General features: G+C 37.7%; 1 protein-coding gene across 3 annotated transcripts in view; it reads right to left on the reverse strand.

Moving 5' to 3' along the window:
- UBP1 (upstream binding protein 1) overlaps positions 1-25,827 on the reverse strand; it is a 41,138-nt gene that overhangs the window by 10,367 nt on the left and 4,944 nt on the right. For 2 of the 3 annotated variants that reach the window (XM_082044296.1, XM_082044295.1), the window contains exons 2-9: positions 20,770-20,921; positions 13,859-13,935; positions 11,181-11,286; positions 10,465-10,571; positions 8,605-8,757; positions 8,340-8,450; positions 7,706-7,813; positions 482-585 (exon numbers count right to left, since the gene is read on the reverse strand). In XM_082044296.1, coding sequence (XP_081900422.1) covers positions 482-585; positions 7,706-7,813; positions 8,340-8,450; positions 8,605-8,757; positions 10,465-10,571; positions 11,181-11,286; positions 13,859-13,935; positions 20,770-20,921 — 918 coding nt within the window. The remainder of the gene's footprint in view (positions 1-481; positions 586-7,705; positions 7,814-8,339; positions 8,451-8,604; positions 8,758-10,464; positions 10,572-11,180; positions 11,287-13,858; positions 13,936-20,769; positions 20,922-25,827) is intronic. The other variant, XM_082044297.1, reaches the window with a different exon arrangement.

Consider the following 25,827-nt stretch of genomic DNA (forward strand, 5'->3'; position numbering starts at 1 on the left):
CATTCGTTGATCCCCCAACTTTGATTACAGTAGTTTAAATAATGCCTCAGTACAAAGTGTGTTTACCGCTACAGTTTCTGTTGAAAAGCTTGTAAAGATTATTGGTGGGTTTTTTCCTTGCAAATTATATTAACTGTGTATGATGGGAACAAAGACTGTTCTTCTAAAAAAGCTAGAGAGTTTCCATAGACAAGGACTAAATGAGAACAGTTAAAAGAGAAACTATTTGCTATATGACAAAGGACAAGAAGAAGAGTTTCCAACAGTGTACAGTAAAAGGGAAAAATGCTGAAGTGGAAGTAATTACATTATAGATGCATCACATAATGCAAGTGTCAAACTCTAAAATAAAAATATAGGTCAAAACAATCTCTCGTTTCCCAGTGGAACCTGAAAACAGTTGGATTTACTCAGAAAGCGCTTCTAAATAAGCCTGATTTTAAAATGTTATCTTTAATTAGGTTACAGAAAAGAAACCTACCTGTCTGGGACACTGTAGGTATTATGTTGAGCAGAGGTGAAAGTTGGAGCAGGAGTAGGACTGTTGTTTACAAATGTTGTAGGAGTATCAGGCCATGGTGAACACTGAAGATAGAAAATTAAAACTTAAGTTTCTCTTGACAATACAATTTTTACTCTGATGCACAACTCTTTAATTTAAAGCAACGCTTTTTTCCAGAGAATTTTGATATGTAATTCCAAATAAAGGTTCCCTCCATCCCACACATTACATGCAGATATTCCAGGTTAAAAATCAGTTTTGTTTTATCTTGTTCTTTCAGGAAGAATTCTATTTATACTATCTTCAGTTAACAAAGTGAAGGTATTAGTGGTGGAGCTAGAGAAGACCTCTAGAGATCACTCAGTTTAAAACAAACCTACCAACCCACCCCAATCCACCTGCTGAAAAAACTACTTTCATCCTAAAAGGGCTGTTTAAACAGCAGGTCTCATGACTTGACAATAGGTGTTCAGCAATACTAAGTAAAACTATGAAGCTAGATTTCATCTTGTGGATAAACTAAATATATCTGCCCTGACAACAATGAAACACAAATGTCATGTTCAGTAGAAATTGTGTGAATTGATTTCTTTTACTAATTTACTGGAGGACTATAATGATGCTTACATGTACCGTTTTCTCTAAACTGCTTGCTAAACTGGAATTTTTATTCAAAACTTTTAAGTCATCACAAGCATATTATGAGCCAGCTGTCCAATTCAGTCAATCTTTTATGGATATTTTTTTAAACCACCATGATAGAAGCCCTTCAAAATGAGACTTGCTTTTAGTGTTTCCAATACCATTGCAAATTCAGTATTAAAACCAAAAGAAAAAACACAAAAAAACCACACAAACAGATTTTGGTATATTCAAAGACAAATAGGCAGGATTAAAACAAGCAAGTTGCCCAAGATAAAGTAAGCTAAGACTATGCCTGTTAAACAACAAAGATTTCTGAAATACTTATCATACATCAGCTAAATACCCTGTAAGGGCATTCTGAGTTCTATCATAGCCTTGCAGAGGAGGAAGAGGAAGGAGAACAAGTACGACCTAATATTAATGGAACACGTTTCAACAAATTTGTCTTGAAAGACCCTTTCACTATCTGGTGGAAACAGTAAAAGAGCGCAATATCAGTTGCAATCTTCTGTAAAACAGTTAACAATGTTTCTGTGCTGGACTCCCGTCCTCACCCATCACAGTAAGATTGCAAGTTCCACAGCATGGCGCGTACAATTTAAAAAAACTACTCTTGCATGCCCACCGCTTGAAAATAAAGAAATTTTTCAGGTGTCCAAGACCTGGTTCAAATCAGCATTTCTGCCAGCAACTGTGTACACAGGCTTTGATTACATACTCTAAGCCACCCTTTAGATGACAGTCAGTGCCACCTGCACCAAGCACTCTGATATGACCTTCTAGTGTTACCCACTCTTCTTCCTACTCTGTATATTCCCATCTGTTGTTTCTCTTCTGAAGGTCATTTTACCGTTAATCTCAAAGATGTTATATTACAATAGGTAAGTTAAAATGGGCCTTCATTCGCCAATTATGTGGTCCCCAAAGCCATAATTTTAAAATAAAAGGCCAACACAAATAATGTTAGCTTTGTTATTCTGAAATATTTTGGAAGTGCAATTCATTTCCTTTCATTTTCTGACACTCTCTCCCTAAATTTTAATGCAAGATGTTCATCTGGACACACAAATGCAACCTGTACACCTTTAGCCACTATTCTGTTCGACTTATATTTGAATTCAGGGGCAGGAAAGAATGCACTGGTGGCAGAGAACAGCTTCTGAGCCATTGCAGAGGCATGTGCTGCAGTTAAAGTTTTTGTCCTTCAAACCCAGCTGAAGTTGTTCAGAACAAAACTCTGAGTTTAAACACAGGAATACACACATTTGAAATACTTAGAAAAAGACAATTCCACCCAAAGAAGCCCTTCTTGTCCTGTAGACACACTTTAATGCCTTGTGTCCGCTTACTAACTATCCACTGAGACTGAATCAGTTGGTTACTACGAAAAAAAAGTAGTAGTGATAGTAATTACATTCATAATACTGCTGCTGCAACATGCCCATCGGTTCAGTTCTCTTTCTGTCTTATAGGTTGTGGAGTGGAAAATTAATATTTGACCATTAAGGTGGTTCAAGGAACAAGAAAACGTAGCATTTATTCTTCAAGCATCTTCAAGCAATTAACCCAAGCTTTCAGAATCACTCACATGCACAACTGTCCCACACTTCACAAACCCATCAAGTTCAGAAAGGATTAGACAAAAGTCCTGGGCACCAGATCCATGACAAGGTTACAAGGGTGGTGGATCACAGGAAGTGGCATCGGCAACTGCCACCGCCAGGGGCAGCACATTGGACTTTACAGAGTCGGAGGCTGATCAATCAGGATATTTCTTATATTCCTAAGTGCAAAATTGAGTTAAGCAAAGGACATTCAGCAAGCTAATGATACTAATACTGAAGTCTTTGGCCACTGGACAAACTTAAGAAAAAATGTCAGTCTGTCATGAGGAAGGAACCGACTCTGTAAAACACCATCACAGAACAGAAAAGAGATTGGAGTTGTATCTTTACCTGTACAATTAACAATGAATACATACTGGTGAATCTCCAAAGATGATGTTTTTGAGGTCTCATGACTAACTGCCCTCTACCACTAGTACACTGACTCCATGCTTCTGATAGAACTGTATTCAGGAAATTGTGCCTTCATTTCCAAACATTGATTAATTCTTGAGACAGAGAAAACTTTTGGTTTCAGAGACACGAGGATGAAATTTTTTACAATGAGGGTGGTGAAACACTGGCCCGGGGTTGCCCAGAGAGGTGGTGGATACCCCATCCTTGGAAACATTCAAGGCCAGGCTGGACAGGGCTCTGAGCAACCTGATCTGGTTGAAGATGTCCCTGCTCATTGCAGGGGGTTGGACTAGATGACCTTGGAAGGTCCCTTCCAACCCAAACTATTCTATTATCCTGGCTTTAACATCCTTCTGTGTAGGACATGAATGAGGTTATAAAATGTTGACCAATGGTTTTATTGAGTTAAAAATGAAGAGAGAAAAATCTTTCTGACTTTTTAGATTCAGTATATGTAGCATTTAAATTCAGGACGTTCCTAACTTCTGGAGAATTGCAAAAATCTCAAATTATTCTATGCCACTGCTTAATGTGATTTGTTTCCCTACTTCCAGTCTACCTGAATCTGCCCAAATTCATGCCTTACAAGAGAGCAAAACTAAACTTTGGCAAAGAACTCCATACTATATTCAAATACCAAATCAACACAAAACCGAAAAGGTTGTTCTCCAAATTAGATGACTTAAACTTGTGCATACAGCATCACCTTCAGAGAAGAAGGCAGCAATTTTATTATGCACAGTACAAAGCCTTTGCAATGAACCTATAAAATACTGCACTCTTGCTCCAAAAGACCACAGCTGTTGTTGGCAAAAACAAAAAACTTCCGCTCATCTAGACTTAATTATTATGAATGCAGAAGTAAATAAGTTATTCCCAAAACGTGAAGTCACCCACATTACATATCCTGTATGCTACTGTTACTGCTATAAAGTATAGATAGAAGCAGGGAGAAACAAATTAGAAAAAAAACTATATGCTTATGTTACTAAATTAGTTTTGCTCCAGCTCCACTTTTGGACTCCCACAGCCTCCAGAAGGTTTCATATTCTAAATTTAAGTCATTTACAGAAAATATTTATCTTCTGCACCAATCTTTCACATCCCAAACTCTCTTTTCCAATTTACTTCAAGGTCTGTAACTGGAAGTCTTCTGACTTCCATATGCCCTATAATCAGCTCTATCTGTAAAAAAAAGACCATTTGACCAAGTTTAATTAAATTGTAGCCTTATATAGTCTAACTTGTAACATATATACTAAGATAAAAATCAACCAAGATACTGTACACAGAAAAAAGTGCAAAGACTCAATTATCACAACACAAATTTTCCTATTTTCAAATTCAAAGCAGGGAAAAGAATCTGGTGGTTTTTTTTTTTCCTCTTGTTCCTTAGATAAGCTCTAGCTTCTATATATTTGGAGAAGAGGAAAAAATAAAGTGCCTCTTTCATAAAATGGCCCCTGGATGAAGGTCACCTGTACAAAAACATCCACTCTGAGGTTCAGAAGGCAAGTGTTAGGTAGGTAGCCTTTTATCTCTACAGAAAATAATAAAAATAAAAATCAATGCTCCATAGCACAAGAGAGAGTCTTAACAAGTAGCTTAACTATGCATCTGTCTGTCTGGAAAACACTGAGATAAATACTGCAGAAACTGTAGTGAATTCACCAAGTTTTGAAATATCAAATTAATAAGAAGGAACAATGGAGAAGCATATCTAGATGGCATTCTTATGAAAATGAATGAGAAGGAAAAGATGGGTGATAGTAATCAGAAAAAAATCTCTGGTTCTTAAGATAGGACAGGAGAAGAGCAGAGCAGAATGACCATTCAGAAAGGAAGCTTCACCAAGCTCTTTGTATTCTATTAGAATTCCATATGAATTAAATTGGAAAGAAAATATATTAGGTTCAATGTTTCCTGAAGGAAGCACAGTAAGAAACCAATCTGTTCAAATCAGATTGTGGCTGAACTGGAAGAGTTCATATAGGAAGGAAAAAAAAAAAAAAAAAGAAACAAAATACAAAATGAGATGCAAATAGCAAAGAAGAAAAAAGACAGCCTATATAATAGGTTTGGTGGAGGAGGAAGATAACAATACCCAGCTTTAAAAAGGAAAAGAACTATAGATTGGATCAACTTAAATTTCTGGAATTCAAGAAAAGATAACAAAAAACTACTTCTGGGAATGTAGAAGCAGCATTTGCTAAGGAACAGCCAACACTCTCAACTTCATCAAGAAAAACACACTCCAAACAATCCTGTTCTCTTCTGTAATGGAGCCACAGTTCCTAGGACATGAGAAGTGCAAGATCCATCATACATAAAGAATAATATGTCAAACAGCATCAATTCTCATACTTAAAAGTAGGTCTTTAGTTTTTGTGCCTAAGCCCCTCTGTGACAGCTGCACTGCACATATGGTACATTTGATCTGCACAGATGAGGCAAGTCTGATAATGGCCAAACCTTCTGATGGCTGCATTTGGGAAGATGAATTCGCAGGGACAGAATTGCTCTAACTAGAAATATGCATCATTCCCTGTCCGTATTTACAAGGCTCAGAAGAACAAGCCTGTCTGGTGACAAGAAGAAAAGGCTGATGAGTTGGGCCTTCAAGCTGTAGATCAGACATTCCCTTTCTAGATCAAGCAAACGAGTTGTACTTAATGAGTATATAGCCATTACCAAGGTTTCACTACTAACACAGCAAAAATAGTGTTTCATGTTATTTTTTTATGGCCTCGGCGATTTCTAATAATTTTGCTAATGATGAAAATCATTGTCACGATGGAACAGGTTATGTATTAAATCCAGAGATGATACCAAGTTACAGGGGCTGAAGGCGTTTCATCCTACAGGAATAAAATTCAAAATGGTTTCAACAAACTGCCCAAATGATCTCAAGATAGAATTGTATTAAGGGCAAATGCAAAACAGGAATAGTCAGCTGACAACTAAGAGAACTGGAAAGCTGTACATAGCTGTTATTCCAAAATAGTCTGTGCGTCATCCTTCATCCCAAACGAGAAGTGAAGAAATGAACACACGCACAGTCCTGTTGCCTCCTTTGGGAAAGGCACTGCAAGTCCAGTACCACCTGTCCCACATCAGTTTTTCTTCAATACAATGAAGGTAATGCTCCCATTCATAGCCTAGTGTTTCAAGAGATTGTTAACCTAACAACAGGTTAGATAACTTTCAGGTATTATTTGGCTAGAGTTTGTCCTAATCTGGACAATGGCTTTGTCATCTATTTTTAAAATACCTTTTTCTATTATTCTTCCCATAAACAATAATAATTCAATGAAGTACTTATAACAAGAGAAAGAAAAGAGAGCACGGCATTAAAAAAAAAAAAAAAAAAAAAAAAAAAGTAGAAATCCCTCAAAGGACCAGCTTCAAAAGATGCTTCAGACACACTTTATAAGTGGAAGTCCTGTTTTCTCCTGTGTATACATCCCTTCCCGGGACATTTAAAACACTTACAATAATGTCTGCATTGCCAAAGAATGCTAAAGGTGCCTCTTAAAAGAAAGAAAAAAAACAGAAACTAGGAACAGCAGAAGGTAAATTTAGACAGCTCGGTGCTTATAATAGTTTCAGGGGGCAAAAAAAATCCACCGAAGAGCCCATCTTTCTTAATATTGCTTGTTCCCTCCCACCCAGCTACATTGTTTATAAACAAGAGGCAAACACTGAGAAGTATTTTATAACCTAAACCTTATACATCACTTTCGCAGATCATAATACAAACTAAACACTGAGGCACAAAGACAGCACTGCTGGGAAAGAGCTGTCAGTACAAAGAACGTTCAAAGAATGGTCAAATAACTGTCTTCCACAGTCACATTATTAACTGACATTTAAACTTGCCAAATGGAAGATGCAGGATTGCTTGTCACTGAAAAATGTAAGGTCTCAATATTCACCTTACAGCACAGCATTTAAGAAATCTAAAATGCTAACCCTTGACAGGAAGAGTGCACAGGATATACGTTGGATTTATTTTGGGAGGCACATACAGGGTTAGTGTACACGTCATGAATATCTGCTGACTCTTCTGAACTGCATTAAACCCGCTTGGAGCACAATATGTGGACGGCTAAAGGAAAAATCAGTAACTAATGATCAACCATCTGCAACGCTACATGGTGTTTTAAAAATACTGATGCACATGGAAACTTATATTGAATGTCAGTACAAATATGGAATAAACCACTAAATTTCACTCTTCTTACTTCCACTAGTTACATACATATAGGAAAGCAAAAAGCTATTTCATTCAAAGTGGCATAAACGGAAACCTCTTGACTTTTAAAAGTTACACAGTCCCTCTGCAACAGTTTAAGTGTTAGATTTAGGAAGGATTCCTTTGCTGAGAACAAACATAGAGTAATTGGTATACATAAAAGTGAATAAAATTATGACACAGCAATGAAAATATATTTACTTTATATAACGGAAGTTTCTCCTATATCTAACACTGCACAAGGTATCTTGCACAATGAAAAGGTAAGCAGAAGTCCCTTACACTGCCTCGCTTTGCCAGAGAATCACCGTAGTCTGCTGGCAAAGTCCGCTTGCTGGACTTTTTCTGCTCATGTTCAACTGCATCTTCAATTATAGGCTCAAGCCTCATCTGGACAAACACCAAAGATTTGGATCAATTTTTTTTCATTATACAGTGAGGAAAGATCTAAAAGCCTTTTAAAAACTTCTGAAATATTTAGAAAACCGCGTAGAACTCACTGATGTTTAAATAAAAAGAAAATGCAAAAACCTGCTGGGGCTCTGGCCTTAAATTCTGTAATCTCAAAAAAATACACTTTGAAGCTCTAATTTGTCAGATAATTAAATTCTAGATTCCCCCCTCTTATTTTTTGTGCTTTTCAGCTGCAAGCTGTACCAAAAGACTTGCTCTAGGGTTCAGTACAGTCAGTCAAATAGAGTTGAATCTTATTGTGTTTTAATACAACCATCTATTGAGTATTTAAATGAAAGTTTACTTCAAAATGTCAAAATTTAATGTCGCTGTTCACTGGACAAGTTCGTAAAATAAAAAGCTTATTTTAGATGTAGAACTAATTCTTCCCCAACCCTTCCAAGACTACATTTGTATCTATGTATCTTCTCCTCAGTAAGCACATGCAATTCTATTTTGTTACCTCTGTAAGAACTGTGGTGTCATAGGAAGGCTGATACTTTTCTTTTTCATGTGCAGTTCGCTTTTCCATCTTCTCTCTGTCTGTTTTCTGCTTCCTGTCTGCTCCTTTTGGCTAAAAAAGAACAGTTACATGAACAAGAAAGCAGGTGGAAAACGGTTTTATACTTGAAATCTGATCTCAGAAGTCAAGCAGTAATATAAAGGTGTCCTCCCAACTTTACAACAGCTTCTGAGCAACTTATTAAAGAGCTGTTTTCTACTGTTACCTTAAAAACTTTGATTTGACAACTGGCTGAATGCAGATGATCTGTATATTCTCCATTTTCAGTCTGCTTGAAAGTGTCAACCTGAATCCTAAAAGGAACTCCTTTCTCTCCTCCATGTTTACGAGGGGTAAATTCAGTGCTGATACAATGTACCTGGAAAAAAACAACCACCAAGCAAAAAGGACCTTCAGAAGCATTCTAGACATTAATTTCCTTAGGTGTTATCAACATCATATATATTTTCTAAGGATAAGTAACAAATTACTCAGCCTATCTGAGGACCAAGCTACATAACTAACATTGTGTTCCTTTTCGTACCCATAAGCAAATGAAGCCAAAAATATTGTATTTGAGGTGACAGAGAAGAGGGGAAACAAGCAAGTGTGTCACCAAAATCTCTCCAAAAATGAGTCATCATTATAGATTCTTATTAAAGTAGAACTTGCTAGATCTTAAGAAAAATATATCTGGCTGACAACTGTAGCTGTCATGAATATAGCAAAAACTTCCAGATACTACTGTCCAATGCATCATAGCTAGAATAAACTTCAGAGTTACTTGTAATAAATATTACCAAAGCCACAGAAGGTCACTGACTGGCAGAGTTTTTCATCTCATGCAAAATCAGGGTATTTTCAAATATGCCCAACTTCCTATGAAAGTCAGCAGACTTTTAAATCACTTGCCTCAAGTGCTATATCAGAATGAAGACTGGGTTTGTAAGCCAGAAATACCCCTAAAAGATATCTAAGGAGAAGATCAGTGTAACAAAACGTGATGATGAATCTCACTGGACAGCGCTCCAAATTGTTTTTGCTTCTTTATGGAATTTTAAGCAAGCCAAGCACCGTGGACACCTTGCACTCTCAGTGACTACAATACTACCTTTTTATTTCCTATGGTCATCAACAATAGAGAACCACAGACTGGAAAATGAAGTTTTAAGTGTCATCAGTGCCGCTATGCTGTGTTCTCTAGCCTTTAGAATAAGTGAAGTCTGCTTGCATAATAAGAATCAGTTCCATTTTTGCTAAATCTATTATCACTTCTTCTAAGGAAGTACATGAGAAAAAAATGTGCAATAGTTGATCTCACACTTCTTCAAGGAGACTACATTTTAGTACTTGTATAATTCTTACTTGAAAAACATGTCTTCAATTGCACCAGATCAAAGTTAATTTACTGACAATGTGGGATTTAACCTATTTGGGCAGCCTCAGTAAGAATCTACCTCAAGCTTTATACCTTTTCTTCACAATAAAATCAGATCTGCGACAAAAGTAACCCAAAAATTCCAATGCAAAACTTAACATTCTATCTAAATAATTTCCAAAGAAAGCATGTTCAATTGCCCTGAATATCAAATACATAAATAATAAAAATCCTACTACAAGGAAGCCTACTGATATAGTGAAAAACATCTTTGAATGTCTGAATTAAAACTCCTTGCAGTACATTAATTTTCATTTTGTATCCTCAAGCTAGGCCTCTGCTGAAGCTCATCTCTAGGACAGCAGGCCTCTCAACCAAAAAAAACCCAGTATTAGTAGCAGTTACTTAGAGGGATATAAATTAATTCTAATACTCCATATTAGACTAAATATTTTAACCATGGCAGCTGTCTGCAAAGAGCTTTTTGAAGCCTTTTATTTAAATTGTTTTTAAAAGATGCTTTTATAAATTCCAATCCAGTTGAAAAACCTAACTGTGAACCCTTATAGACCTAACAGTTGCTATGAACCTGATATTTAATGTCTTTCCCACAAACAAGAAACCAAGAACCTTCATGGTGCAAATATACTACTGTTTGTGACCTGAACGGCAACAAACACAAACATCCAGTCAAGTAAAGTTTCAAACCTGAATAAAAGCAGATGTACATTTTGTTGGATCCCACAAAAATTCAACTGCATTGAGCTGGCTTGGATTTGTCTTGATATCAATGACTCCAACAGACATTGGAATATCTACATTAAAATAAGTAATACATATTTTAAAATAATCATATTCCAAGAAAACACTAGAAATAAATTTAATATAAAGTGACCATCAGCAAACACAGAGTGAAAAAAAGGTGGGCTTTGGTGGTTTGACCATAAGCCCATAAATGGTTTCTTAGGACTGATCTGAAGAAATGTAGTAGACTCAACATACAAAGTGCTCAAGGTTTGGGGGTGTGTTTTGATTCCCCTAGGCCACCAAACCCTCCCCCACCCGGGCTTAGGCAACAAAAAGTATAAAACTACGCAAAATAAAGAAACCGTGTTGGTGTCATTTCCACAATCTACTAGAGGAAGTTACTTTTGTCTGTGTTCTCCTAATTACTGTAACATTTAGTAATCGAAATTAGAAAGATTACTAAATGTATAAGCTTCACAGTTGCCATTTTACTTCTGTAACACTTCAAGGTTTATAAAGGAATGCGAAAGTGGTAAGAATATACATATTCAAAATACTATGACAAAGCAGCACATAGAAAACTGGTCTGTCTTTTTTCACCAGCCCTAGTGTAAATGTGACCATGGTCAATTTAAATTTGAATTTCGTACAGTGGCAACATAGAGAAACAATTATACCTAAGTCGAGAAGTCTGTCCCCAGGGCGGTTCCACTTCCAACCTTCCAGCTGCTGGTGCTCTGTATACTGCAACCTTCTGTCATGGAACACAACTCTTATAATACTCTAACAAAGAAGAAAACAAGCATCTGATGAGCCATAAAGTTACTATATGTTTAGAACAGCTTAAAGCACTAGAACATTCCACAATAGCTACAGCGCTGATATGCACGTATTTACAGCAAAAAAATTGGCAACCATCAGTATCCCAATATATTCCAGAACATAGAAATAGAACTGAACAGCAGAAGATATTTGAAAATGTGGTAAAAATACAAAAGAGAATGACATCTGATTGCATATTCTAAAGGTCAGCATGAATTGCCTGCAGTGAACTGAGCAACACTGACAGCATAGTATCGACACTGTGCAGGCAACACAAACTTATTCGAGAAAACAAACACAGGAGACTTAATTTATTCTAAAAAGCAGTGGATACGGTTTGACCACTGTTTTATCATCAGGAATTTTGTGAATTTTTGTAGACAACTGTAAGAAACAAAACAGAAAAATATATTCCTAATATTTATAAATATATTTACAACAAATCTATTATTTTAACGAATAGTTAGAATAAAAAACATCCAAACTACTCCAACTCTTCTAGCTGAAATATTAATCTAAAAATACTATAGTATGATTAACTTTATTCAGCTAGGAGCAATTAGCCAACAATGCCTACTTATGTGACCAGTTCTGCTACAACTGTGCTCTTAGTCATCTTAAATAATGGTATCTGTTCTGCCGCATGAATGCACATACAAAGTTATACAGACAGGAAGAACAACTGCAGACATGACTTGCTACTGAACAAACAAAACATAGACAAAATTTTTAAAGGCTCACTTTTTCCCATTAGTCTACAGTCTTATTTGTATTAACAGTGGATAAAAGCATTCAAAAAAAACCTCAAGAACTTTCAAATGAAGTGCCAGATACAATGCACTTCCTCGGTTTTATTTCAAAACCGGAAAGCACATGTGCACGCATGCGCAAATATACGGCTCCTTTTTCATTGCAAACTAGCAAGTTTGGAAGTATCTGCAGCCACCTCCACCACCAGGAAATGTTTTCTTTGTTGAAGTACTGGGATTCCAGCATTTAAGTGCCCAGAACAGAAAATTTGTTGATGCATGTCTTACTATGATAAAATTTACTGGTTTAAAACTTTTACGCTGCTTTCATCTATTCTACCTATGAAATGGCTCACCACCAACATAGCAACTTATAAAAATACAGCAGAGATATTCCGCGAAGTTACAAGGAAACAGCACTGAAGCGGGCAAAATAGTCAACATGCTGATTACAGAAAGCGAACATGACAGATTGTAAAAGGTTTAATTACAGAACTCACAAGTCAGTTTTATATTTGTGCTTAACACTTCCTGAAATCCCACAGACAAATAAGTACAAGCCACAGGAATATACAAAAGCCAGCCAAAGTTCACAAATTATATAGTCCCAAGTTGACAGGTGAAGAATCAGCCTCCCACAGGCACACTGTTCTGATGTACTTATCAGTAATACTGTCAAAGTGACTTTAACTGAATTATTTTTCCTTCTTCCCAATGCATGGATGAGATTTTTTGGAAAATTTAGTAAAACTGCCTGAAGCTTATAAGAAAAGCCCACCTTCCCACCTTAAATACCACAAATTGGGCATTTTTCAGTCTACCTCATTCTTATACTTCATGAAATAGTTCAGATTCACAGTACCTTCTGCTAATATTAAAGCATAAGGAGACAAATCTGGAATTAGGAACAGGAGCTCAGGTATGGAACAAACTGCTCAAGAAGCAGCAAAATTAAAGATGGGTTTTGCTATAGACATGTTTCCTATGTGCCAGTATTCCACCGTTGCAGAAAACATAGGTTGGCTCAATGTGTCCTCCATAACACCTATTAAGAAATATGCTCATAATACCTCCACTGCTTTCTAAATGACCCTCTAGCTTCCTTATGCATCTCCTAATTACTTAAAATGGAAAATGAAATGGCTCAGAAGATGCTGGATACAAATCCATAGACAACTAGGTATCTTCAGCTTTGTATAAAATAATTCAGTCTTCACTACACACAAGGACTCTATGCACTGCCTATTCATATTCTTCATATTCATATTAAAAATATCACTGGTCAACAGTCATTCTGAACGCGTATCTAGCGACAACAGAAAAAAAAATTCATAAAATATGCAGTCTCTGGATTGGATTTCTCTTATCTAACTTTAGATATCTAAATTTGAGATCATTGCTACCACAGCTTCCTTTTACTCAGCAGAAAGACACCCGCACTTTTAGTGGAGATTCATCTCATCTTAAAATAGATCAGACTGCAGACCACATAAAGGGTACATAAAAGTGATTAGCTCACTTTTAGTTATCTAAAATTACATTAAATGAACCAACCCATTCATAAAGATGAAAATGCATAGATGTATATTCTTTTAATTTGAAGTAAACCCGAAATAAAACAATAAAACTAGGCATTAGGTTTCACTGTGCGTATTTCTTTATTGGTGAGATCAGCTGGTCCACCTCCCTCTGAATCAGAGTACAATAAAAGGTTAAAAACTACTCTTTTCATGTGCAACCAGCAGAAGTTTGCTAGTAACACTATCTAGAGAACTTCAGCTCACCTTCACCAGTTTTCCATTGATCTCTGGTATGTCTCCAGCTTTCCGATTATCTAGCATCCGTATTTCATAGGACTGACCTTTAAAGAGAAAAAGTTTGTTACCAGTAGAAGAGTCAGAGCACAAAGCTATTTCATGTTTAATGCACCTGAATTAGCTTCACAGCACACCAGAATCAGTACCTGCAACTTATGTTTAAGAGATTTTTATAACAAGGTTCACTTCATAACACAGGAATTAATGAAACTAAATTCAGCTTTTTGGTCCCACTTTAAAACTGCGGATACATTCAAAATTTAAGTATTTCATTTTACATGAAATGTAAGTGCACGTTTCTCTCATTTTTTTTTCCTGAAGAAAAACCTTTCAAAGCTGAATTATTTTATTTTTGAAACTGAGAACCATAAACCGGTCTTCAGAAACAAACTCTCGCAAAATTTTTGTACTCTTCATACAACACACATACTACTCTCCCATGTTTAATTTTGCCCATGTAGCTGTTGCCTTTGTGCCATTTGTGGGCTTCATATCATTTCAGAACTAAGCCTTTACAACACCTAGTCACTGGTAATTTCACACAGGTATGAGCAAACCTGTCTTTCCAGTGAATTTGAGGAACTGTTGTGCATCAAATTAGAAAAAGCTCAAAGTAATTTATTTGAACTACAGGGATTTATTTTTTTCTTCCAAGGTGAGCAACACACATTCATTTGCAAAATCACATTTCCTTAATTAAAATACAGGACAAAATAGATTTCAAGAGATTCACTAAGATCAAGTGCAGTACATTCACATTACCTCCTGCATTACCATCCAAACTACCTTTATGCTACAGTATTTACTACTTTTAAAAGACATTTATCAGCTTGCCACACAAGGTAAATGTTCGGCTGTCATACCCTGTGAATAAGATTTCTTCAGCTCCTTTCACTGCTTCATAGACCGATGTTACCTCCAACTATGGACTGTCTGGGCTTTTTTCTGTAACACAATTAGTACCTTTGTGTATATACTCGACACATGTACAGGTTTTCTTTACCCCAGCAGCATTTGATCACTGCTGACAAATATGTGTAAATATTAAATGAATGTAACTAGTGCAACTGAGTAAAGCAAGAGATCATTGCTCCTCTTATGTTTAACAGGAGATTTTTTTTTTCCCTGTTAATGAGATTCGTTCAATTACCAGTGTTATTTTACTCATATGGAAATAAAACATGTAATTCCATCTCCATTTACAGACAGCATCACGGGTTTTTTTGTTTAATCTAGCACTAGTAATAAAACTTTTGCAAATAGATCTCTCTTCTCTTTCACTATTATTTTGAAAGGTGAGGGAAGGAGGGAAGGAGGGAAGGAGGGAAGGAGGGAAGGAGGGAAGGAGGGAAGGAGGGAAGGAGGGAAGGAGGGAAGGAGGGAAGGAGGGAAGGAGGGAAGGAGGGAAGGAGGGAAGGAGGGAAGGAGGGAAGGAGGGAAGGAGGGAAGGAGGGAAGGAGGGAAGGAGGGAAGGAGGGAAGGAGGGAAGGAGGGAAGGAGGGAAGGAGGGAAGGAGGGAAGGAGGGAAGGAGGGAAGGAGGGAAGGAGGGAAGGAGGGAAGGAGGGAAGGAGGGAAGGAGGGAAGGAGGGAAGGAGGGAAGGAGGGAAGGAGGGAAGGAGGGAAGGAGGGAAGGAGGGAAGGAGGGAAGGAGGGAAGGAGGGAAGGAGGGAAGGAGGGAAGGAGGGAAGGAGGGAAGGAGGGAAGGAGGGAAGGAGGGAAGGAGGGAAGGAGACATTTTGATTGCTTGCTCAGCAAGTGTTGCTAGTCTTTTCAGGTACAAAATATCTACTGCTCCACCCTTGTCTACCAAACCAGCCATTTCATCACAGAAGTTTATCAAGTTGGTCAACTGTGACTTCCCCTTGGCTTTTTTTTTTTTAGCTAACCCCGACACTATTTAGAAATACAGGATTTTCCTGTGCTGGCACTTAAACCTCTTCAGGAGTCCCATTTTGCACAGTATTTAATAGTGTTATTAGGCCCCTCTGTGAGGAACTCTGAATTCTCCATTCATATGCAGCTGTTTTAGTTACTGCAATGCATAAGATTGTCATCTGAACTACACTTTTAATTATTCTACATCTGTACATTGAATCAAATTAAATGAATACTAGATTAAATAATTCTGTAGAACTTATGCTTTCTTCAACACAGTTCAGTTCATTATCTTTCAAACTAAACCTCTGTTCTGGTATCAAACACAATGCTACAGTGAGCTAGTCTTCCCTCATTCATCAAATAGGGCATATCTATGCTGACTACTCCTGATGACCTTCTTGTCCTTCATATGCTTGGAATTCGTTCCCAGGATTAGTTACTCTTGTCACCCTCCCAGGGATGGAGGTGAGGCTGACCAGTAGTTACCTTGGTCCTCCTTTTTGAAGATCAGCACAACATTTGCTTTCCTATAGTCCTTGGGCACCTCTTTTAGGCACAGTGATTGCTCAAAGACTATCTAGAGTGGCTTCACAATGGCATCTGCCAACTCCCTCAGCACTCATGGTGCATCCCATCAGGACTCATTGATTTATGTATGTGCAGTTTGCTTAAGGAAACCTTGACCTGTTCCTCTTCCACCAAGGGTACATATTCCTTGTTCCAGACATTCCCCTTGATCTCTAGGGCCTGGGATTCCAGAAGACCAGTGATGCTAGTGAAGAGTGAGGTGAAGAATGCTTTCAGTACTTCAGATTTTTCCATGTCCTGTGTCACCATCACCCATACCCTCTTGAGCAGGGACAGCACATTCTCCATAGGCTTCCTTTTGCTACTTATGTACTTACAGAAGCTCACCTTGTTATCTTTGACACTCCTCACCAGATTCAATTCTACCCATACTTCAGCTTTCCTAACTGACTGCATCTCTGCATGCTTGGACAGTGTCTCTGTATTCCTTCCAGGCTACCTGTCTCTGCTTCCACCTACTGTATGCTTACTTTTGTGTTTGAGTTTCGCCAGAAGCTCCTTGGCTCTCCATGCAGGCCTCTTGGCATTTTCGCCCAACTTTCTGCTCATTGGGAGCCACTGCTTTTGACACAGGAAGAGGCAATCCTTTAATATTAACCATCTTTCTTGGGCTGCTCTTCCTTCACGGACCTTATCCCATGGGACTCTACCAAGATCATCACTGAAGAGGGTAGTATGCTCTCCTGTAGTCCAGAGATGTGATCTTGTTTCTGCCCTCCTCCCTCTTCTCAGGATCCTGAACTCCACCATCTCATGGTCACAGCAGCCAAGGCTGCCTTTAACATTCACATCCCCAACGAGCCCTTCCTTGTTATAAGAGGTATAGCAAAGCACCTCTCCTTACTGGCTCCTCTTTCATTTGGGTCAGAAAGTTGTCATTAATGCTCTCCAGGAACTTCCCGGATTGCTTATGCCCTTCTGTGTTGTCACTGCACCAGACATCAAGGGTAGCTTAAGTCCTCCTATGAGGACCACGGCCTGTGAATGTGAGGCTACTTCTAACTCTTTGTAGAAGGCCTCATTTGCTTGTTCTTCATAGTCAGATGGCCTACGGCAGACACCCACTACAAGGTCACCCATATTGTTCTGCTCTTTAATCCTTACCCATAAGCTCTCAGTTGGCTTATCACCCATCCCTAAGCAGAGCTCCAGACATTTCAGCTGTTCTCCCACAAAAAGGGCAGCTCCCCCTTCCTTATCTTCTTGCTCTGATTTTCCTAAAAAGCCAGTATCCCTCTGTTGTAACACTTCACTTATGCAAGCCATCCCATCATGTCTCTGTGGGCCACCCTGCTGGCAAAAGTGTCTTTGTCCCTCTTGCTGAGGCGGATCCCATCTCTCCCAAGCAGTTCTTTGCATTCAAAGAACTACAAGCCCAGCTGCAGAGTGTAAACCAAGTTAACAGATGCTTCCTCTTTAAAAGCAATTCCCTTCCGTTACCACTTTCACTATTTGATATACATCTAGTTGAGCAGCAGCCAACTCAAAACACTGTCCTACAACTCTGATATGCATTCTCAACAGACTCATTTAGCAGATTTTACAGTTAGTAAGAACTCTGCAAACCCCTGAACAACCAACCATCATCCCTCCAAGACCTGAACATCTTGAATCAGCTTCAGCTGGAAATCTAATCAGTTTAAATATTCCATTAGCTCATAGAATATCTCAAGTTGGAAGGGATTCATAAGGACAGAGTCCAACTCCCTGTTCCTCATAGGACTATCTAAAACTAAACCATATAACTAAGAGCATCATCAGATGCTCCTTGAACTCTGAACAAGGCTCTTAGGTATTCCAATTAAAATACTAACAGAGGGTAAAGTCTGGGCTTGTTTAAGTATTGCCTTAGGAAATGTCTCCACAGCTTAACAGAGAGGGCAAATGTTCCCATTACTTCTGGCGTTCCCAATCCAATACACTAAGACAACTGCTGATGAAATTCAAGAGGGTCTTAGCTCTCTATGGTATTCCCTACTCACAAACCTCTTGAAAATTATTTAAGGCAAGACACTGCCTGATAACTGGGCCAAACTAGAAACCAGATAACTGAAGTGACCTCTTTTTCTAGAGGACTTAATCCATCTCATTACACAAACAGATCTATCAGTACAGCTCAGCGTTGCAAACCACAACTATTTTGAAACCTATTTTAAGCTGGCTTCAGTATGAAAGATGTCATCTCTGAAAACTATCGCAAGATTTTTTAAAATAAATAAATAAATATGGTTTGCATCAACAGCTAATAGGGCATTTTTTTAGGAGAGAGTCTTAACCTAGGCAGCAAATGTACTGTCTTTCTGTCTGAAGCATTAATACAGAAGGAAAGTTGGCCAAGTGTTTTTTTTCCATATTTATTTAGAAAAAAGATATACCAATGCCTTCATTTTTCAACAGCAGGAAAAGTTGGACACTGAAAACCAGCAAAACTTCTTTCCAAAAGACATCTTTATATTAAAAGATATTTTCAAGGAAAGATGAAACAATCTGAGTCATTTCAGATGCTGTCACTTAAATGGCAAGCTCTTCTCAAGGCAGGGATAGCAAACACTTTCTTCCTTCAGTTTGTCACCCTATCCTGGTTGCCTAGTACACTGAGGTCGCCTTCAGGCTTCGTGTTTGGTCAGGGAGGTTGGATTCTGGCACTGAAGAAAACAAAGTATATTTCTACAGAGTAAGAAGCTTATAAAACTTAAATTTTTGACAAAGCACTCTGCCGCAAAGCACTGGTCCAGCACTCTGCCACAATTGTACTGTTTTCTCCTGAAGAGAGCATTCAAGGTACAAAAAGTGGTACAAAATAAACCTGACTAAGCAAATGGCTGAACTATGCAACCACGTTTCTAAGAAACTGCAAATCACTTAAAGACCTTCTATTATCCTCATTAGCAGAAGAGTCAAGTAATGTTTAAAGCATTTTTAGATAGATTGGATACTGCAAGATGAAGCACTTAGCAGCTTTATTCACACAGAAAGCTGAAAATGATGCTGTCTCATCATGACAGTATCAAATTAGATACAATCTGCTCTCACAGATTGTGAGGGCACAGTACACAGGTATGAAATGCATCAACAAAGCTCACACAGTACCAGAAGCATTTCAACTTAGGCAAAAAGGGCATCCTATCAAGAAAACACATTGTAAAATATACAAATTCTACAACCTAATAAATCAATTAATAGCTTGCAAAGACCAAGGAAAATTCACCAATACATACTTTTATCTGTGTCCTCCAGCAAACTGCCCACTAAAGCAATACATGCTCAGATAAGCTCATGAGCTAAGAAGATCAATTGTATCAAAGCATGGTAGGATATGGAAAAGAAATGGTGAACATAATTTTAAAAAATTGTTTGTATTTTTCACACAAACTATGCTGCAGGACTGTGTCTTCTAATTACAGTGCTACCTTTTGAGAGATGTGGTGCAGTCCACAAAGAAAAGAAAAACCACAACTAAATCCAGAAACAGTGATCCTAGAGCATTAGAGCCAGGGGAGGTGGCAGTGTACAAAGCCATTGGTATGATCCAAAACAAATGATAAATGGTTTTGAGTTCAGAATACCAGCTGATTAAACGTAGGACACCAATGTCATTTCCAGAGGTGAGGGAAGTTTTATCACATAGCAACGAAAACATTCAGGTTATATCACCCAGTAGTCAGTGCCCTCTGGAAAAGGAAAACAAATTTTCATGCAAATCAACCCCAGGCTATGAGGAAAAAGCCACAAGACTCACATGAATCATAGAACAGTTTGGGTAGGAAAGGACCTTTTCATAAATATAGAGAGACAATAGTGAAATACAAACAAACTCCATAGGTAACTACAAAGGTAGCTGCACATGTGTGTATGTTTCAAACATAATACTCTTATGCACAGGTATGTATAGCTAATTTGAGAGCGATTACAGTGTCCTCTGTTGTGCAACACTTGTGTTTAGGGATTGACATTTTAACATCTATTATGATTTTCTGGAGATGTTTGTATCTTATGCAAATATAATCCAATTAACTTGCTGTTATCCATAAAGTTTAAATAGTAATGGAAAAGTTGTCTTAAACATTTTAAGCTATTACTATCTGAAGTTTGTCTCCTATTAGCTCTGTTGGCTTGATTTTACTGGAGAAGGTGGAGGACAGGGAAGCATAACACACAGAACAGGACAGAACCAAAAACAAACAAACAAAAAATCACATAATGCACCACACTCTAAAGAGGAAGTTATGACAGACTGAGTCTGCAAGTTGGACAAAACAAGACCACTAGTATGGTATCCAACCTCATTTTTGACATGCACTTATTTTGGGTGTACCCAAATACACCCAATACACGAAATACAATTTCAGTTTTCAACTTGCACCACAAGCTACATTCACTATAGTTATGCCTGCAACATATGTATACCAACCTTGATTCAAGTATGTAAGAGTTTCATCATATAATTTTACTGCTGGGGATGTTGCAGCACACATAACATACTGGAAGGGTGGATGTTTGGTCTCATTTTCTTGTGGAAGGCTGGAATCTTCCTGTTTGAAGATAGGCAGTGCCAAAACATCGCTGAAAAGAATAAACAAATAAATTTGTAAGACTGTTGGCCCTGTTTTGGCTGAAGTTAAAGAAAAAAGAGGTTTTTTTGATTTAAAAAAACACAGTGTCACTCTGAGCTTATTAGTGAAACCAGTGTGAGCAGAATCCAAAACACCAAAATTCTAGGCTAGGATACATAAACAATGCTCTGGGACCTAAGCAGACAATAAATAAAGTTGTGCTGATCTTCTCAGAACTTAATCTTCAGTTTTTGACTCCATTTACTCTTAACTATACACCTGTCAACACAGGCAAACTTGCCTAATACACATGAAGCTAAGAGCAATGCATTTACTTCCTTCTTCAAAATAATATATTCCCCAAAGTATAATTATATCTAACCTACTAATTTTCAATCTCAACTTTCCTTAGGCTTTAGCACACTGAATAGCACAAAAATTATTAAGCAGCAGATTCACAAAACGTAAGTTATAGAAAGTATATACCAAGATTCACTTCATTTATAGGCATAAGACCACCAGAAAAACTCTGGAACTGGGAAGTTTCTGATCAGTAAAGAGCAATCCATGCTGTCCACAGGTCACAGTAAGAGAGATGGCTTCACCACAACCAAAACCACACCTGCTTTCTACACAAATAAATATTCTGTATTCCTTGTTTACAGTAATTCTTCATAAATAAAACTTCAAAGAGATCAGTGAGTTCTGTTCAAAGCTAGTATTTTTCTCGCACCGAATTTTTGTTCATGATTAAATTCTTATCTGCAGATCCATGAAACTTTCCTTGAAAATTAGTATCTAAAGTGAAGTAAGATTTCTCACACAACCTCACCTGTTGATTCAGGTTTTAATCTACATGTATGCTTTCTCTTGCACTGATCACATAGATTTAATATATTTTCGTAAAAGAATTATAAGTGTCTCATCTGTATTACACTATACTTTGTACCCTAAAATTTTTCAAGTAAAATCTTTTTTTGTTGTTCCTTGTTTCTGTGAGAGCTTGCTTTATTTAAAGAGAACTCTGTAGTTTCTCTTGAATGCCAGCTCATATCTGGAAAATTAAAAAAATATCAGTATCATAAAAAAGTTTAAAAAGTGAAATTACAGCCAATATTTTTGTATCATGGGAAATTATAGTCTAGACTTGACCTATGTAAGTACTAGGTATGAGGAGTGCAGCTGGGGCACCCCAGTTTTTCTTTCAGAGTATGTGGCACATACAGTAAAAACCAGCCACATCATATTCCAATCAGCTGGCTACCTGGCAGAAGCTATATTGACCTGAAAGAAGAAATACTTATGAACAGTGAAAAAGTCTAAGTAGTTTGTCTATACCTTGTAGAGACCATAGACCCTCTCCCCAACAACTAAAATAAAATAAAATAAAATAAAATAAAATAAAATATAAAAAATAAAAAAGATACCCATGCAGGTTCCTTTCCACTAGGAAGAAACCACAGGAGATGCTACGAACCGGCATGAAAAGCAGGACAAGACAGGATACCGTCCAAAAAGGCTGTAGACATCTGCTGAATGCTACTGTAGCTACTTCTGATGCCAGCTCTCCAAAGCAGGGCCCAGAGGAGGCTGTATTCCGTAACTAGTTATGAATAACAATAATGTGAAATACCACTTAGGAGAAGCAGGCACTCTTAAATATAGACAAAAGGAGCATTATATCCAGAGGTAGGACAGAAAACTTCATAGACTGGTGGACTGCTACTTGAGAATGACTCAGAAGAAACGACTACATGCTTGATGCCTTGATGTCAGGCAAAAGGGCAGCCCAACACAAGAGGGAGCACTGTGACAAGCCGAGAAGCATCCTCCCAAAACAGGACTTCGACACTTGGAACCCACACTCTGCACACGCTTTGGCCCTTAGAACACATATTACTGTTTTTATGAAGAGGAACTTTAAAACAGACAGAACAGGGAAACAATAACAATGTTTAAAACACACACATAAGAGTCGAAGTGCAACAAAGAAGACACGCATAGTATGACACCACCAAATAAGTGACCAATAACTCTCGACTAAGTTCTGCAGCACTTGCTTTCACATAACACGCAAGATTAAAAAGAGAAGTATTTTTGTTTTTATGAATAAATATCTTTCAAGCCTTCATTTTCCACCCACTATCTAAAGACAAAAATGCATCTGTTCTGGCTTAAGAACATGTGCCGTGGTTAATGAACTAGTTAAATTAACAGACAAGGCACTGGAAGCCAACCGATACAAAAGGAAGACAAATTCAGCCAGCTTTAAACCTGCTTTTGCTAATACTTCTGAAGTGGTAATGACTAACTGCCGCTGTGGAAGGAGGAAAGAAAAAATATATATATATCCGACTTCCCAACCCTACAATTTAGCTGTAAAACAGAGCATAACGCGCATTCTTAAATGCCACCACTAAAAAAAAAAAAAAGACACTCCAGCAAATAGCACATGGCAAATGTAAGAATATTCATTTATTTTCCCAGATGAAAACACTGATTTTTCTTACAAATTAAAGTCTTCTGGGTACTAGTACATGTCAAAGGCAAAGAGAAACCAGTGCAATTTAAAACTTCTTCTTAGACCATCTTTAAATACCATTTTGATTTGTTCCCTCATAAGAAATGAAATTTCACTGTTTTCACATACACTCATTCCCATCTAAAAACAGATAAAAACTGCAGGCAATTAAGGAAAAAAAAAATCAATGAGGTATGAATAAAGTATTTAAGATTTTAAAGTGATAAAGAAGTGTTCACTGATTTAGAACCACGTATTAATTAGTTTGTTGTGGTTTTTTGTTGTTGTTGTTTGTTTTGTTTTAATAATGTATCTTTTCTGACTTTCAACAAGGAAGATGCTACGAAGTGACTGATCTATCCTTCAGTCATCACTGTACAGCAACAGAGGATGACCCGTTTTATTTGATACCCGTGAACCCACGGTTCAGCAACACAAAAGGTCTTCTGGGCAGCACCAACATAAAGAATTCTGCCAGGTGAGCTGCTCCCTCCCTACTCTTCCCCTCTACAAAACATTTTTCTGAGCCATGTTGGGATCTCTAGCAGTTCATACATACCATGGCCCAACACACAGCTACACAACTGAGGGTGGTAAAAGCAGGTGATAAATATATTACTGCAGAGAAACCCCCATCCTACCAAACAGGACTTGAGGGCAGGCATAATGAATTAAGCCCATTTCCTTCCTCATGACTGGCAGTAACAAGGATATAAGAATCAGGTAAGAAATTGCCTAAATTTACATAGGAAGGAAATCCTTAGGAACATGCATCTTTGAGGAACACAAGAATACATTCCTCACAGTTCTCTGAAGCCAAACTCCCCTACTGTTTATCCTTACATCAGTTCAAATAGGGAAGATCTAAATTTCACAGTCACAAGCATTTTCTACAACATAAAACTCATTGCTCACAGCACAGCTGAATAAAAGGTGCCAGGTGTACTCACAATTCAGAGTAGGAAACCAACAAGGAACAGATATTTAATATTTATAACAGTCCTCTTTACTTACACTGAATAACAGTATCTCATAAGTAATAAACTGCATATAATATATGCTATTATCTAAATCATGTTCCTATAAGCTACAGAGATCCTAAATGACAGTAGTTTTACCACCTCTAATTTTATACTGAGTCTATTATAAGACCCAACAAAAACAGCACACAGGAGACCAGGTCAGCCTTCTCAGTTCTCACTTTTCTTCCTCAGACCCCAGATACAATTTCCGCATTTATAATGAGCCAAAGCCTGGCAGTGCAAATTATGTGCCCCTCAGTAAATCACTGGCAGCCTCCACGGTCATGTCTACTTTAGCATCCTTTAGTCATTTTCCTACTCACCTGGTGAAATTTGATTTTCGCTGGCCCAAGGAAGATTACTGACAGGCACTTCTACTGCCAGCTTTGCTCGGATTACTTAACGCAGCAAAGTAACTGTCGCCTAAACTGAAGCACCCACTGGCAAAGTTGCCCAGATGGAGGAAAAATAAGTTTTCCAAAATAGCTACCATTTAAATTATTTCAGGCTCCAGGAGAAAAGAGCTTCAAGAGACCGATTCTGTTCTATTACTGCCACTAATAACTTTTTATCTTGTGAAGTAAGACTATCTTACTTCACTTGTCTCATCTAAGTGAACTTTGGACTACTACAAGCAAGCCGAGGTGTAAAGGAATAGCAATGTTTTGAAGAAAAAGTACCATCTTTTGTTAAGACTTCTCGACCTATCCGGGTTTACTCTCCTGATGGAAGGAACTCTGAGACCAAATTTTTGAAACTATTAGCTCCAGTAAGAGAAGTCTTATCTCAGTCCCTTACAATTCATTATCTAAAGCATTCAACAGAAAGCATTCTTTCTTCCTAGAGGGAGAAGAAAATTTTCCCAGAAAAAACAAACAGAAACAATCTCCATTACACACACCAAAAGCAGGCAGTAAGCGCATCTCCAACACGCAATCTTGGCAAGATATGCTACAGAAGTGTATAAATGAAACTTCACCATACAAGAGCAGGAAAGCTTAGAAAAGGGAGCAAGGTGCATGTTAACACTTGAATCAAAGCTTCCAGTGGGATGGATCACATGTGATAGCTACCCTATGTTATGTAGCCTACAGGAGCATTGTACAAAAAGACCCATAAGATGCAAGTTATCCTCTTCCCATGCTTGTGAAGCGTGTGTCAGTTACAAAATCACCTTCCTTCCAAATTTAAAACCTTTTTTCCCAACACTTTTTCTGATGGATTAAAAAACCCACAAACCTGCCGAATAATAACAGGGTCACGAGATAAACGAAGAACCTCCTGTCCTTACAAGAACAGGAACTAGTATGTGATCAAAATTCAAAGTGGCATTCCATCAATTATCTGTCTTATCTGTCTTCTGGATTGTATAC

This window comes from Streptopelia decaocto (assembly GCF_964273445.1).
Source record: "Streptopelia decaocto genome assembly, chromosome: 2".
Lineage (NCBI taxonomy): Eukaryota > Metazoa > Chordata > Aves > Columbiformes > Columbidae > Streptopelia > Streptopelia decaocto.